Source organism: Dipodomys merriami, unplaced genomic scaffold, assembly GCF_024711535.1.
Source record: "Dipodomys merriami isolate MVZ:Mamm:240054 unplaced genomic scaffold, mDipMer1.0.p SCAF_142, whole genome shotgun sequence".
NCBI classification, from domain to species: domain Eukaryota; kingdom Metazoa; phylum Chordata; class Mammalia; order Rodentia; family Heteromyidae; genus Dipodomys; species Dipodomys merriami.
Window position 1 is genome coordinate 2,286,853 of NW_027202738.1, and position 16,850 is coordinate 2,303,702.

General features: G+C 55.9%; 1 protein-coding gene across 14 annotated transcripts in view; it reads right to left on the minus strand.

The window, feature by feature from the left end:
* LOC138826396 (homeobox protein cut-like 2) overlaps nt 1–16,850 on the minus strand; it is a 125,430-nt gene that overhangs the window by 71,903 nt on the left and 36,677 nt on the right. For 4 of the 14 annotated variants that reach the window (XR_011371700.1, XR_011371701.1, XR_011371699.1 and 1 more), the window contains exon 1: nt 2,508–2,841. The exons of 9 other annotated variants lie outside the window; for them this stretch is intronic. Coding sequence is in view for 1 of the 5 variants with exons in the window: in XM_070021513.1 (XP_069877614.1) it covers nt 2,508–2,612 (105 nt within the window). In the remaining 4 variants the exon portion in view is untranslated. Of the gene's footprint in view, nt 1–2,507; nt 2,842–16,850 lie in introns of those variants that run through there. One more of the 14 variants, XM_070021516.1, reaches the window with a different exon arrangement.

The following is a 16,850-nucleotide window of genomic DNA, read 5'->3' on the forward strand; positions in this document are numbered from 1 at the left end:
AACACATCTCTGTGCCTGCCTGTGCACGCCCCCTGCCCAGGGGAAACGCAAAGCAAGACAAACGAGCAGACGCCCGCTTTGTTCCCAAGACCGGAGTCAGCCATGCCTGGCTGCACCGACCAGGAAATGCCAGCCTCCCGGGCCCTGCACGGCCCCAGTGGGACGGCGGGATGGTGCGCCTCCCCAGCGGACGGTGCGCCTCCCCTGCACCTCCCCAGCGGGACGGTGCGCCTCCCCTGCGCCTCCCCAGCGGGACGGTGCGCCTCCCCTGCGCCTCCCCAGCGGGACGGTGCGCCTCCCCTGCACCTCCCCAGCGGACGGTGCACCTCTCCCGTGCCTCCCCAGTGCACGGTGCACACTGAGCCGTGCAAGTCCAAGGCGTGATTTTTTTTAATCCTTTTGTTTTGGGAGGAAGACTTTTTAAAAACCACAAGGTGAATATATGCTTGTTCTGAAAAGTCCAAGCAACGGCTGGGCGCTGGTGGCTCACGCCTGTAATTCGAGCTACTCAGGAGGCTGCGATCTGAGGAGCGAGGTTGGAGGCCAGCCTGGGTAGCAACATCCATGAGACGCTTACCTCCAACGAACCACCAAAAAGCCAGAAGGGAAGCTGTGGCTCAAATGGTAGAGCACTAGCCTTGAGCCCCAAACTGCAGGGACAGAGCCTAGGCCCTGAGTTCAAGCCCGAGGACTGGCACACACACAGAGGAAGAAAGGAAGGAAAGAAGGGAAGAAGGGAAGAAAGGAGGGAGGAAGGGTGAGAGGGAGGGAAGGAGAGAGGAAGAGAAGACAGGGAGGGAGGGAAGGCAAGGGAGGGTGCAAAAGTCAACATTCCTGCCTTGCTACTCGGCTCTCAGCAATGAAGGGAGAATTGAGCACCTACTGCATGCACAGGTCCCAGAGACGCACAGGGACCGAGCCACTGGAACCGGCCAGGGGGGCCCCACCAGCCTTCCCCAGTGTCTGGAGGGTTTGACAGCAATTCCTATACAAGGACGGATGTAGGCTGTTCCTTTCCCTGGCCTCAGGTATCCAAAAGGCCACACTGCACCATTGAGTGCCAAAGGCGTCCCCCAGACTGGCTAGAACTTCTCTCATTGCGATAAACCGCCTCTCCAGGAGCACGGTTCAAGTCCAGAGTGTGCCACACGCCACCTGGTGCTAAAAACAGATGCTCGGCACCGCCTGAGAATGCCGGGACAGCACTTTCTGGGGGGGTACATAACCCTCCAAGAAAGGGGTGTGGTGGCAGACACTGGGGTCCGCGCTGTGTGGGAGCACAGGGAGGACGATGGCGGTGTGAGGCTCCTCAGGCCAAAACGGGAGACCGTGGCTGCTCAGGAGAGCTAGACCCGAGCCCGGGGCGGACGGCACAGGAGAGGGCCTGACACTGCCCCCCACCCGCACCCCGCCAGCCTCCGCGACCCTGACTGCCGCCTCACCCACGCTGGCTTGGGACGGGCCCGCACAAGTGGTGGAGCTGAGCGTGGGGCACAGAATCATTCATTCACACACACACAGCCATTCATTCAGTCACTCATCCAGCCAGGCCCAGGCATGCGGGGACTTCAAGAGGATGAAGCTCCGGGTGGACCGGGCGGGGGGGGGGGGGGGGAGTAAGGCACTCTGGCCGAGCAGAGAGACAGGCACCAGCCCCAGGGGGTGCAGCGCACCCGCAGTGGGAGGCCCCAGGAGCTGAGAGGCGTGGCCTGTGCGTGGGGGGCCGCAGGGGGTCTCCTCACTGTGGAAGGACGGAGAAGGCTGGAGGGTGGCAGGAAAACAGAGGCTCGAAGCGTCCAGGGCCCCCAGGGGCGGGTGGGCAGCCTCTCAGGGAGTCAACGAGGCAGCCGCTCACCGTGCATTCACAAAGGGCCCAGGCCTGGCTTTTGGGGACCCCAATCCAACAAGGGTAGGGAGCTAGCGTGCCGCAGGCTCAGCCAGCTGGTCTGGGCAGGCTTCCCGGAGGCAGTGGCCAGACCTCGCAGAGCCCACTGGGCCAGAGAGACCCCGCCGAGCAACTCAGAGAGCTGCTCAATGGCTGCTCTGGAGAAGAGGAACCATGGGAAACTGAGGCATCCGGGGCATGCACAGCCCCGGCAGCTTAGTGCCTGTGCACATCTGTGCAGAAGACCCTAGACACCGAAGCTTCCAGAAGCAGCAGCGAGCTCCGAGGCGAGGGGAGGCATTGTCTCTTTAAGTGAGCGCAACACTGTGTCATCCTTTCTCTTCCTATTTGGGGTTTTATTAGCACGGCGGCACAATGTTTATACGAGTGGGTATTACATTTGCCAGAACAATTACAGTATGACAAATGGCCCATCAATGCAATCCATCAACCTCGCCGAGACAGGAATCCTTTACTGGGGACCACCATTAATTCTGCGCTCCCGTCTCTGGGGTCCTGGGCCCTGGTAACCATGACAACACGGATGACGCCCGGTGTGGGTACCACGGCTGGGGGGGGAGGGCATTTCTGGGTGCTCTGGAATTTAACCTCCGACACTTACCTTGGTCCAACTGGAGCAAGAAATCAGGAGTTTGGGCGGGACCCATGCCGCGCCCGCCTTCATCAGGGTTCCTTGGGAGAAGGCTGGGTGTACGGTGGAGTTCATGTCGTCTTCCGGTCACTGGGTGGCGGCCGCAGAGCCAGTGGGGCCTTCAGGCAGGGCTGCATCAAGTCTCAAGAGGTTGGTATGATCTCTCCAGAAAGCTCCAGGGATTGTGAAGAAAACTAGGCACTGGGGAAAAAGGGGCGTGATGCACCAAGGGCCCCTCTCTCTCCTGATTGGACAGCCCCAATGACTGATGTGCCCCAGGGCGTGGCCTCCCTGCCTGGACCACAGATCCTCCCCAGGCACAGAGGGTTCATCACGGACGGAGGAGACTGCAGTCATCCGCCACCAATGCAGGCCTCGCTCCAAACTCACCAGGAGATCCGGGTGCTCCTTGATTTATCCCAGCTGACAAACCACCAGCCGGGAGCGGCTTTATAAAATATGAAACGGCTGCTGTCAGTTTTTCTAGCCCTTTTGCAGAGTTTGCTGTTAATAAAAGGAACGAATAACTGCTTCTATGCAGACAGTCCCCGAAGTGTGGCGACAGGCGGCTGTTTCTTTCTTCCTTTTTCTTCTTCTTTCTTCCTTTCTTTCTTTCTTCCTTTCCTGACAAATCAATCTGGCCACAGTCCATGGATACAGACAGAGCAAGCTCACCTTTATTAAGCCATTACCAGAATCATTTTATTTCCATTTATAATGTTCAATACACGGTCTGCAGACTCTTCTAATACAGTAATTAGACGGAACACTAGATAGATGGATTGAATCCAGATGATATTTTAGACCATTGTACCTTGCTTTACAAGGCTCGCGCTGGCTGCAGAGACGCCAGGATGTGCACGCGTGTGTAAACGTGTCCATTTTCTTCAGTGGCGTGTGCCGGCCTCTCCTTGGTGCAGAACAGGACAGAAATCCGTGAAACCTGGCCAGGCACTGCCCCCTCTCCCCCTCCCCCACTGGGACCCTTTCGTGTGCATGTGTGCACAGGTACTGAGGTTTGAACTCAAGGCCTCATGCCCTACCATTTGAGCCACACCCCAGCTTCGGGCTTCTTGCTGCTTCAATGGAGAGAAGAATCTCTCAGATTTATCTGCCCACTGTTTTGGACTGGGATCCTCAGATCTCAGCCTCCTTCGCATCTGGGATTACAGGCGTGAGCTGCTGTGCTGAGACCTTGATATTCATCTAGGTCACCAGAGCTGCCGATTCAAGTGGAATTGCCTTAAGATGCACATTTCTACCTTTCTACGCGCGAGGGGCTCTCCGCGCCGGGGCCCCAGCCCAGCCCCGCACTCCCATTTGCTAGAGGGAACTGTACCAGACAGAGAAGGGGATTTCCAGTGCAGGGCAAGGCACTGAGGAGAAGGCGAGGCTGGTGTCCGTCTGCCCCCAGCACAGCCCAGCTTCATCCACTCGTATCCCCAGCTCTACCACCTCTCTGTCCAGAGCAAGGGCAAAGCAAGCCAGGACAGACTTGACGGAGAGAGGAGTTACCAGAAGTGTCACACACATTCACCACTGGCACACGGGGGCCGGGTCCAGCATCACCCCACAGGCCTCCCGGCCACTAACACTGACCAAGGCCCCACAAGGAGTTCAGGACAGAGCTGGGTTTGAACCTGCATCTGTCTGCCTATGGCAGAAGTGAAGATGATAGGCGGCAGTCTCAGGGCAGGAGGGGCTGTTCTTAGCGACATCATCCTGTTTGAAATGCCCACAGGGAGGGAGGACAATATCGGAGGCTTCTCCACCTTAAAGCGCCAGCGCAAGGAAGGGCGCCAAGGCCAGGGGCAGAACCAGAGCCCCGCTGCAGACAGCATCGCAGCCACCCCGGGCCACACAGCCCACCCCAGGACCAGGAGGCAGAAAAATGTCCCATTATTCCCGCCCTTGTCTCCATCTGTCCCCACATCCCCATCTCCTCCCGCTGAGCATGGGGCAACTCGGGCCAACACGGTGTGCCGCCCTGAAGACAGCGGGCCACAAATCATTTTGCCATCTACAAGAAGGAAGGCCGTGCTGGGGGCCATGCTCACGCCTGTAATCCCAGCGACTGAGGAGGCTGAAGTCTGAGGATCACAGTTCAAGGCCACCTGGTTTGAGATGTCTGTGAGACCCTTATTGCCAATGAATCACCAAAAAGCCAGAAGTGGAGCGGTGGCTCAAGGAGTAGAGCGCCAACCTTGAGTGAAAAAGCTCAGGGACAGCACCCAGGCTTTGAGTTCAAGGCCCAGGACTGGGGGCTGGGAAGGTGGCTCAGTGGTAGAACGCTTGCCTTGCATGCCTGAGGCCCTGGGTTCCATTCCTCAGCACCACATAAGCAAGAGGAAAAAAGCCGGAAGTGGCGCTGTGGCTCAAGTGGTAGAGCGCTAGCCTTGAGCTGAAGAGCTGAGGAACAGCGCCCAGGCCCAGAGTTCAGGCCCTACAACCGGACCCCCAAAAAAAAAAAAAAAAGAAAAAAGCCAGGCCAAGCGCTGGTGGCTCACACCTGCTACCTTAGCTACTCAAGAGGCTGAGAGCTGAGGTCACAGTTCGAGGCCAGCAGCGGCAGGAAAGTCCATGAGCTTCTCATCTCCAATAAACTACTCAGAAAAACAAGAGGCGCTGAGGCTCAAGTGGTAGAGCGAGCGCTCGCCTGAGCACAGAGGCTCAGGGACAGCACCCAGGCTCTGAGTTCAAGCCCCAGGACTGGCAAAAAAGAAAAGAAAAAAGCCAGCCAGGGCTCCCATCGCTTCCTAGCAGCACGAGCTGGCGCCTTGGACAGCCCCCTCGCCCACCACGTGACTGTCAGGCCTTAACAGTGTGCAGTCTCTGCAAACTGGTCCAAACCAGTTCCAGGTACCTGCAGGCCCACAGGCGCCCCTCTCCACAGCCAGAAGCCAGTCACAGGCGGCAGGATCCAGAGGCCCATGCCTGCTGTGGAATATTATTCAGCCATGAAAAGAAGGGAGGTGCGGCTCTCCAGCCTCACAAACATGGCGCTCAGTGAGAGTTGCCAGACCCCAAAGGGGCACAGCTGTGGGCAGGGGAAATGTGCAGCCTAGGTCAGGTCAGGCCAGACGGGCACACACTGCTGGTCCCCCAAGGCATGCGGGGTGGGGCAGTGTGATAGAAGAGGGGGGGCGGGGGCAAGGTGATAGTTAAATTCTTCCTTAGGGAAACGCAACGAGAAGGAAAGGAACAGATTCTGGAGCCAGCAACAAGTGAAGACTGCAACACCAGCTGTCCCGCACATCACCGCACTGCTCTCTCAGGAATGGTCAGTCTGTTTTCTTTCTGGGGTACAGGGTGTATTGTGGTTTGAACTGGGGACCTTACACTTGCTAGGCTGATGTTTCCCCCCAGAGCCGCAGCCTTGGCCCTCTGTAGCTTTACTTTTCAGATAGCATCTTGTGTTTGCTGCCAGGGCTGGCCTTGGGCGTGAATCCTCCCAATCTGGGCCTCCCAAACAGCTGGGATTATAAAAATGCTGCCTGCCCAGCCCCTCCCATGGTTAAGTCTATGAGGTGTGAGCTTCATCTCAATTTCTTCCTTTTTTTTCTTTTTCTTTTCTTTCTTTCTTTCTTTTTTGTCAGTCGTAGGTCTGAACTCTGGGCCTGGGCGCTGCCCCTCCGCTCTTCAGCTCAAGGCGAGCATTCTACCACTTGAGCACAGTGCACTTTTAGCTTTTTCTGCTTATGTGGAACTTAGGAATCAAACTCAGGGCCTCATATATGCAAGGCAAGCACTCTACCACTGAGCCACCTTCCCAGCCTCCTCTTCCTCTTCTTCTCCTCCTCCTTCTCCTTCTTCTTCTGAAAGCCATCAGCTTGGAAGGTGGCTCAGTGGTAGAGAGCTTGCCTCACATGCATAGGGCACTGGGTTCCATTCCTCAGCCCGACATAAGCAGAAAAAGCCAGAAGTGGTGTTGTGGTTCAAGTGGTAGAGCACTAGCCTTGAGCTGAAGAGTGGAGGGACAACGCCCAGGTCCAGAGTTCAAGACCCAGGACCGACAAAAAAAATAGCCATCAGTCTTGGGGCCAGACTGCAGAGCTCCCCGTCCCCGTGAGTTCCTCTCTGCCAGCCTCAGTTTCCTGATCCACACTGCGGGCCTAGGGCCACCCCTGGGGAAGATCACAGAACCTCACACTGCCAGACTATCTGACACTCAGTAGAGGAAGCACCAGGGGGACATTGAGAATTCTGGGGGTACAACTGTTCCTTCCTGCAGCCTCCCTCCCCACCCCCCAGCAGTCTAGCCAGGACTCCTTCTAAGGAGGAAGATCTGCAAACAACAGGCAGATGTCAAAGACCTCTTAGGACTTTCCTCCCCTAATACTCCTCCTTTAAGAGCCACAGCCTGGGGGGGCAGGGGGCACGCAAGCTTCATGAAGGGCGGGGACGGAGGGGGATGGGGAGAGGGAAAAGACGGGGTGGGGGGTACACCATCCACAAAGAAATGTACTCATTACCTGGCTTATGAAACAGCAACCCCCCTCAACAATAACTCCACCTTGATAATAACCAAGAAAATTGTATTTTTTTGAAGCCGCAGCTCAGGGAGGGAGGGCGGTTGGGTCTGGGAGCCCCCCTTCCTCCTTTGTCATGGCGGCCGCAGGCCTGGACCCCCAGATGCGTGTCTGCAGCCGGGGTCCCGCCCGGCCGTCTGAGGCTGTGTCCCAGACAAACATTATTTATTACGGGGAGGAACTGGCAGGGGCTCCGGGTGCCTAAGTCTTTCCCCTGATTTGTTTCTTCCCATAAGATCCCAGACTGGGGTGGGGGGGCGGCGGGGCGGGGGGCGCCCAGCCGACGCCAAGGAGCAATCTTCTTTCAGCAGCATTAATTATCCGCACGGCTTTCCATAACAACAAAAGAAACATCTGACCCCTCTGCCTGGGGGGGTCTTTTCATCTCGGGGCTCCCGGGCACAGCAGTTTGATAAAATGCCCTTCTCCTCCCCCCTCCCACTTTCTGGCCTGATTAATTCCCCCCACCTGCGGAGGGCCTGCATAGATGCCACGTGCAGGACTCGATTTTCTTCTATAAAAACATCCTTGCAAGAAATGAAAACAGCTCATCCCGGGCTTGTTCTAGAAAGTGCTGGTAGCCTCCTGGGCCTCCAGGAGGGAGATCTGGGTGGGGTGTGAGGGGGGACGTGAAGCGTGCATCCTGTTTACAGCCACGGGGCTCTCGGGTAGAGCTCTGTGATCGTGTTCAGTGAATGCAAAACGGGGTGCACAGAGCTCTGAGCTGGGACTCAAGTCCATACCTGATCTACACAGCAAGTGCGACTCACCCCTAAATAGAAGAGCCAAGAGAGCAGAGGTTTGGGGGCGATGTTTCAAGCAAAATGAGTTTACATCTATTCTGGAGGCTGAGGTCTGAGGATCACGGTTCAAAGCCAGCCTAGCACAGAAAAGTCCACGAGACTCATCTCCGATGAACCACCAAAAAAAACAGAACTGGAACTGTGCTCAAGTGGTAGAGCGCTCGCTCAGGGACAGTGCCCAGGCTCCAAGTTCAAGCCCCCACCCCCATCCACAGAAGCCCCACAATCCCAATGGTGAGAGAAGATTCCAGAAATGAACAGTCGCCGTTGTCCATTGCTGATGTGCACAGTGTGGTGGGGTCCTTTGCATCCTGCTCTGAATTAGACGCGACCCTCCCCATCCACGCGTCCAGGCCCCGCATGCAATCACTCACCACACAGCCACACGTGTGTGCCTCTGCCCCTCACCTCACCCCACCCCCGCTTTCTCAGGCACCCCCGCAGTAGCCGCACCATGTCAGCTTCCCAGTGAGTTCTTTCTGCAGCCTTCCTTAGGGATTTAATTCACACCAGGCCTGGAGATCCACAGAGGAGCCAAACGCCACATGGGATCTCCAGTCCATCTGAGCAGTGTCTACACCATAACACCCCCAAGCTGCTGGCTCCCCAACCCCTCAGAGAGGGAAGAGGGGGAAGGGGGGAGGGAAGGGGCAAAGGGAAGCAAGAGAGAGAGTTCTAACTCGGTCACTTTGTCTGCAGCACCTGTCAAGTTCCGGCCTCACTCTCGATGGTTGTGCGCAGGCCCAGTTTACTCAGGACTCAGCCAGCGCTTCCTAATCCTCTGTCTGACACCGGGAAGTCAACACTGTTTTCCCCAAATAAGTTAAGCCTCTCTATTACGATCACTGTGTAAAAGTTCTCTGTAGACATGGATTAAAATAAAACCTCTCCACCACCCCCCCCACCGTGAGCTTGGAGTGGGGGATGTGGGTACTGCACGCATGTCAGCAGGAACGAGGCTACTCCAGGGCCCGCAGATAGGGCCTCGGCTTCTCCACCGTAAACGAGGTTCATGGGGCACCCTGAGTGTGGATGACAACAGCCAGATCCAGACAGAGATATGCACTCTTCATTCATTCATTCACAAATCTTCACTGAAACCTACTACGTGTACATCTGTGAATAGGCAGACCTGGCCCCTGCCCACAATGGTGCCAAGAAGAGCGAGGGCTGGCTGGGGGCACAAGAGCCCAGTCCTGCAGCCCTGGGAGAACAAAGTTCCCTTGGAGCAGTGCTTCAGCGGCGAGCACAAGGCCAGGAGCAGCCGTGGAGGAGCCCGGCAGGCAGGCCGGCATACCACGTCCATGGACGCAAGGGAGGAGCCGTGGCAGGCAGACTGGTATACCACATCCATGGATGCAAGGGAGGAGTCGTGGCAGGCAGGCTGGCATATCACATCCATGGACACAAGGATGGACACCAGAAGTCATGGCCTCTCCCGAGGCATCTGCACACTCAGTGCCATCCAGGCCCATTCCCCAGTGCAGAGGGAACAGAGGCGATTGGAACGAAAACCAAAGCTGAATAAAGAAACCAAGCCAGGTGTCAGTGGTTCATGTCTATAATCCGAGCTACTCAGGAGGCCAAGATCTGAGGATCACAGATTTTTTGGTTTTCTGTTTGTTTTTTGTTTTTTGTTTTCTTTTGGTCGGTAGTGGGGCTTGAATTCTGGGCTTGGGCGCTGTCCCTCAGCTCTTCAGCTCAAGGCAAGCGCTCTACCACTTGAGCCACAGCACCACTTCCAATTTTCTAGTGGTTTATTGGAGGTAAGAGTCTCATGGGCTTTGAACCGTGATCCTCAGATCTCAGCCTCCTGAGTAGCTAGGATTACAGGTGTAAGCCACCAGCGCCTGGCTTAGGATCACAGATTTTTTTTTTGGGGGGGGGTCCGGTCGTGGGCCTGAACTCTGGGCCTAGGCGCTGTCCCTCAGCTCTTCAGCTCAAGGCGAGTGCTCTACCACTTGAGCCACAGTGCCACTTCCGGCTTTTTTCTTTTTGCTTATGTGGTGCTGAGGAATCGAACCCAGGGCCTCAGGCATGCAAGGCAAGCGCTCTACCACTGAGCCACCTTCCCAGCCCAGGATCACAGATTTTTAAAGCCAGACCAGGCAGGAAAGTCTGTGAGACTCTTATGTCCAATTAACCGCCAGAAGTGGCGCTGTGGCTCAAGTGATAGAGCGCGAGACTTGAGTACAAAAAACTCGAAGACAGCGCTCAGGCCCTGAGTTCAAGCCCCAGTACAAAAGAAAAGAAGCCAAGTCAATCTAAAGCAGGAGGAAAACCTGTCTCACAAACGGCATTACAACTGCAGTCACAGTGCAAATGATAAAAGAGCTCTCAAACCCTTGCCGCAAACACCGGGTGAAAGATTTTGAGACAGACCAGACTCCAGCAGAAATGCCACAGCAGAGCTGTGCTCACAAGAGAGCCCAGCAGAGCTCTGTGATTTGGAGGCAGGGGGAAGAGCATTACAGACTGAGGACACAGCATGCACAAAGGAAGGGAAAGAAGTGGGACAGGGCTGGGGCGTGGGGCACGGGGCAGGGGGAAGGGAGAAGCTGGGTAGAGCTCAAAACCAGACTGGGAGAAAAGATTTGCCAGAGTTACATAATCTGCTCTCTAGATTATATAATGAACACTCAGAATTCAACCCCAAGCAAACAACCCAAGAAAAACCAGGCAAACTATGTGAACAGGCATGTCAACCGAAACAGGCCTGCAGGTAGCATTTCTTCATTCCAAAGAAAGGAGCGGTGGCATTAGTGGTGACAGCCACCGCAGGATGCTTGTTTGTACACCTACCAAATGGCCACGACTGAAAAAGCAACAAAGAACAACAACCACCACAAAACCCAAAACCTGATAAAAGCAAGTGTTGGTAAACTCAAGGAGCAACTGGAATGCAGCATGGCTCGGCCAGGAGGATTTTTTGGAAACTAAAGTGCGCACCAAATGGCTCAGCAACTGTAGGCCCCAGGACTAACCACAGAAAAACGCCTGTTCACATGCAGACCCGTTTGCAGACCCACGTGACACCGCTGACGGCTCAGCTGACAAGCGTCAGAAGTGAGAGACGATGAGAGGCCAGTTATCTAGAGGGTGCATTAATGGCGTCGCATGGGGGAGGGGAGGAGACTGCTCAATGATGAAGAGGAGCAGAGGGTCCATGCGTGACAACGTGCAGGACCCTCAGATAACCGCAGCCGGTGAGAGCAGCACGATCCAGCAGACAGTGCTGAACTGGTCCCCTTACAAGACCTCTGGGAAAAGCTGACACGGGGAAGCAGAGAGCAGGTGAGAGGTCGCAGGTACCAGTGGGGGTACATGGGAAATCTGCAGGAGCGATGGGGCTGACTCTTCACCCCGCCCCCCCACCAGAACCCCACCACCACCACCAGCCTGCTCTGGGCTCTCCTCTGCCCCCAGCCAGCACCTTTGTGCCCCAGGGTCTTTGTTCCTAATACCCCTCTCCCTGGAGTGGCCCAGCCAGCCTGCCTGCCTGCCTGCCTTCCTAGCTTCCCTCCCTCCCTCCTTCCCTCCCTCCTTCCTTCTCTACCACCCTCCTTCCCTTCCTCTTTACTTCCTTCCCTCCCTCCCTTCCTTCCTTTCTTCCCTCCCTCCCTCCTTCCTTCCCTTCTGTCCTCCTTTCTTCCCTCCCTCCCTTCCTCCCTCCCTCCCTTCCTCTCTCCCTCTCTCCCTTTCTACCTATCTGTTCCTCAGAATGCAGCTCAAAGCTCACATGCCCTGGGGAGGGAGGCAACAGAGGGCTGAGCACTGAAGTTGGGATGACCCCAGGCAGGGCCCCAGTGCTTGAGGACCGAGTAGGTAGCCACACACCCCAGGGTATGGATTGCAGGGGAGGCCAGGGGCCGCAAGGGCACTGGCTCGGTAAGGCTGATTGGCGCCTACAGAGATGGCAGATAGAGTGCAGCCGCCGACAGGGCTGGCCTAGCCTTGTGTGGGTGCATCAGGCCCTCCCCCCAGCCCCCCCAGCTCTCTAGGCCCCACCTCCACGAGGAGGAAGCCCATCCTCCCCACGCCCGGATGGATTAAAGACACAGCCCAGCCCCAGAACACTGCTTAAGAGAGATTTCTTAGGCCATGGCTCTCCAAGCCAGAAATAAAACGAAAGGTTTCTGCGTCGGGCAATTAATGCAGGCGGCATTGATTTCTGCCCGATCAGAGGCCGCTTCATTAATTCCAGAAGCTTCTACCAGTCAAAGGCAGGCTCGGCTCCTTTGCAATAACAGGCAAATGAGAACACTGAAATTTAAAATTCCTCTCTGCAGCAGCCTTTATTACCAAACAGAGCATAAAACCCACCCACCCAGACGGCTTCATTCTTCCTACACTATTAGCAGCACCTGCCACCTCTGTGCGCAGGATGCCGACCCCTGGGGGCAGTCACCCCACCCCCCAAACTTTCCCTCTGGGTTACCTCCGAGAATCTTCTTGGGGGACTGAAGAGCTCACAGGGCCTGCCCAAGAAGCTTGTCTGCGGGTTCCTTGGGGCCCCGGGGTAGAGGCCGCGCTTCTGAGACTCTGCAACTGGAAACCGGTTTTGCCAAAGGTGAATTTCCCATTAGGAGTTGCACAGTGGGGAAGGCTCGTCCTAGAGTTCGAGACTGACCCAGGGCACGGGGAGGGGGCCCTTCCCGGGGGGCAGTACTACTTGACTACCAAGTGTGGCCCGTGCAAGGCACCCCAGCCACTGGGAGGAGGGGTCCACACCCCGAGTCCTAGCCAGAGGAATCCATGATAGTACGCACTCAACAGTGGCCCACATGTCTGAGCAGAAGAGCTGGGCACACAGCTGGCATCTCCTCACCTGCCCCAAGCTGGCATGCCTGTAGTGTGTGTGTGTGTGTGTGTGTGTGTGTGTGTGTGTGTGTGTGTGTGGCACACACGTGCACATCTGTGCCATCCTGGGGCTTGAACCCAGAGCCTGGGCGCTGTCCCCAGCTTCTGTGCTCCAGGCTGGCTAGCGCTCCATCACTTCAGCCATGCTTTTTGGTGGTTCACTGGAGATCAGAGTCTCACAGACTTCCCTGCCCGGGAAGGCTTCAAACCTTGAACCTCCTATCTCAGCCCCTGATAGCTAGGATTACAGGCGTGATCCACCAGCGTCCAGCCTCGCCGTTTTGTTTTAAGAGGACATGGGGGACCCCTCCCCCATTTTTGAAGTGAAGAACAAGCTGGGGTCACTGGCCCAGGGCAGGGGGGCTGCACAGACATCTGAGAACAAGTTCAAAGCCGCAGAACTGAGGATGCCATCCCCTGGGGAGAGGTCTGGCCCTTCCCTTGCACCCCACCTTCTGCCTCCTTCCCAATTCTCAGGACTGGTTCTCTCTTGAAGAAGAAGCTGGCAGAGGAGGCGTGTTTTGGGAGTGGGGTCCCCCTCCCTGCCAGGCCCCCCCAGTCCCTGTAGAACGCAGCCAAGATTTCATGCACCAAATACCACGGGGCTCCCATTGTCATCGTGGTGCTCACAGCGTTAATGAATGCCAGAACTATTTTCTCACTCCGCGGGGCCTGACAAGACCAACAATCACAGATTAGGGGGAACTTCTTGCTTTTCAACAGAGGTTAATAAATAGTGACAGCATTAAGTCTCTTCTGATTAACTATGCTGAGAGATCATTGCTGTTTGCAACATGAAATCATTATTGGATTAGGCGCCGCATATAAAAATGAAATGTGAGTTTTCATCTTGACTGGAGAGCGCGGGCTGCTGGGCCGGGGTGGTGGGGTCCGCGCCGGAGCCGCCTTTGCGTCTCTGGCTGTGGCAAGGTGATGGGTGCCATCTTTCTGACCTGATTTGATGGAGATTGAGACACAGGGCCCCTCCCCCACCACCAAAGACGTGGCCAGCAGGGAGGGGCCCAGAGCTAAGCGGGAACAGCACCCCAAAGCACACCCAGGGTAGAAGTGGCCTGTACCAATTCATGTGTGTGCATATGCACGTGTGTGCTAGTCCTGGGGCACAAAGTCAGGGCCTGGGCACTGTCCCTGACCTTTTTACTCAAGGCTGGCGTTCTACCACTTGAGCTACAGTTCTACTTCTGGCTTTTTGGTGGTTAGATGGAAATAAGAGTCTCACAAGGCCGGGCGCCGGCCGGGCACTGTTGGCTCACGCCTGTAATCCTAGCTACTCAGGAGGCTGAGATCTGAGGATCGCGGTTCAAAGCCAGCCCGGGCAGGAGAGATTGTGAGACTCCTATCTCCAATAAACCATCAGAAAACCGGAAGTGGCGCTGTAGCTCAAGTGGTAGAGCGCTCGCCTTGAGCTGAAGAGCTGAAGGACAGCGCCCAGGCCCAGAGTTCAAGCCCCAGGACCGACAAAAAAAAAAAAAAAAAGATAAATAAAAACAAAAAACAGGAAGTGGCGCTGTAGCTCAAGTGGTAGAGCGCTCACCTTGAGTTGAAGAGCTGAGGGACAACGCCCAGGCCCAGAGTTCAAGCCCCACGACCGACAAAAAAAAAAAAAAAAAAAAAAAAAAAAAACTATATACAGCACTCAAAAACAAAAAACAACAAAAAAAACAAAGCCGGGCGCCGGTGGCTCACCTGTAATCCTAGCTACTGAGTAAACTGAGATCTGAGGATCGCGGTTCAAAGCCAGCCTGGGCAGAAAAGTCTGTGAGACTCTTATCTCCAATTAACCATTAGAAAACCAGAAGTGGCGCTGTGGCTCAAGTGGTAGAGTGCTAGCCTTGAGCTGAAGAGCTGAGGGACAGCGCCCAGGCCCAGAGTTAAAGCCCCACGACCAAAAAAAAAAAAGTCTCACAGACTACTCTGCCTGTGATTCTGACCAGTCACTGGGGGACCCCAGGGTGCAAAGAGAGGAATACTATAAAACAGTCTGGCATCTTGGGCAAGAAAACAAACAGCAAGAGAAGCAAGAAGTGGGATGGGGGCAGGCCGGGCACGGGTGAACCCCGGCTCAGGAACTCCCAGAGGCTCAAAAACTGTGGAACACACACAAGAATAGAAGCGCAGGGCTGCGTTGAGCCCACCCGGCCCCAGAACACCGGCCCCGGCCAGCGCCCACCTGCGAGGGCTGCAGCCCTGCCGGGGTGGGGGACACTGGGGTCTCACTGCACCTTGAGTGTGATTACAAAGCATACACACATACACGCATGCTTGCACACGCATGCTTGCAGCTTCCTGGCTGCCTGACTCTCCTGAATCTCCAGCCGTCCCCTACTCGGGCCGCCTTCTCTATTGGCCCCTTCCTAGGAAGAGACCAATACCCCTTCCTACTAACCCCAAGACCACCTGTCACCTCACCACCTGTCACCCCTGAGACCACCTGTCACCCGCCATCACCTGTCACCCCTGAGATCACCTGTCACCTCACCACCTGTCACCCCTGAGACCACCTGTCACCCATCATCACCTGTCACCCCTGAGACCACCTGTGATGGACCCATCATCACCTGTCACCTGTCATCACCTGTCACCTGGTCATCACCTGTCACCATCTGTCACCTGGTCATCACCTGTCACCTGTCATCACCTGTTACCCCTGAGACCACCTGTCACCCATCATCACCTGTCATCTGGTCATCACCTGTCACCCATCATCACCTGTCATCTGGTCATCACCTGTCACCCTTGAGACTACCTGTCACCCATCATCACCTGTCACCTGGTCACCACCTGTCATCTCAGTCATCACCTGTCACCCCAGAGATCATCTGTCATCACATCTACTGGCCCCAGCCTCTGACAGCAGGCCGATCACTAGAGCTTCCTGTAATGGATCATCTTTTAGACAACCCCAAATACTTCTAAGGAGGTGGGTGCTCCAGCCTGCCCTGCTGAGAAGATGGCCCCCACTCCAGGGCTCAGAGGTCCTCCCTAGCATCTCTCTGGACTTGCTTAGCCTGCCCGCTCCCCACAAGCCTTCCTAGGATCTCACTTCCTCACTCAATCCTCCCAGCCACTGCAGGCTCATCGGCTCTTGATTGTACCGAGCGCTGGCCCGCCAGGCGCCCGGCCTGGGCAGACATCTGAGACTCAGGCCACAGCTGGTGGCAAAGGTGCAAAGGAGCAAAGGAGCTGGCTTCCAGCAAGGACCCTGCAGAAGCTCCGCCCCCACAGCCTTCGCCCCTGGGTGGGCAGGGCACAGCCAAGGCATTTCTGAGCCAGGCACGATGGCTCACAGTCCTGTTCCAGCTGCTCCAGAAGTGGAAGGCAAAACTTACCAAGATCCCCATCTCAAAATCATGTCATGCCATGCGCCAGTGGTTCACGCCTGCCATCCTAGCTACTCAGGAAGCTGAGATCTAAGGATCAAGGTTCAAAGCCAGCCAGGGCAGAAAAGCCTCTGAGATTCTTATCTCCAATTAACCAGCAAAATGCCTGACTGGAGGTGTGACTCAAGTGGTCTAGCACTAGCCTTAAACAAAGAAAAAAAGCCAATGAGAGCTCAACACCCTGAGTTCAAGCCCAGGCTAAATAATCATAATAATCATCATCATAATAATAGCACAAGACTCTACCTGAACAGCAAAGCTTTAAGTCTCAAGTGATAAAGTGCCTGATTCACAACCTCAAGACCGAATTCAAATTCCAGTACCACACATCCAGAAAAATTCTCCTCAAATCAGCACCTCCTACAGGCGTAACTCTGCATTTCCCAACTATGAGGCTGGCGAGGAGAAAAAATTAAAACAACAACCTTTGAAAAAGCCAGCTACCAGGCAGAGTGTCGGCGACACACTGAATGCGCAATACGGGCCTGTGCGGAGGGAGAGGCCGGCTCAGAGGGGCTCAGGAGCCAGAGGAGCTGGGATTCCCATGGATCTGGAAGATTCCAGGGGCAAGAAGGACTGAGACCCGCCCGGCAGCTGTTGGATTCACGGCGGGGCCCATGCTCTGCCTGCCAGCCCAGCAGACAGCTTCACAGCAGCAAGTCCCTAGACGCGGAAGGAGGCGGCCCAGGCCCAGGCCCAGGCCCAGGCAGGGTGCCCGGC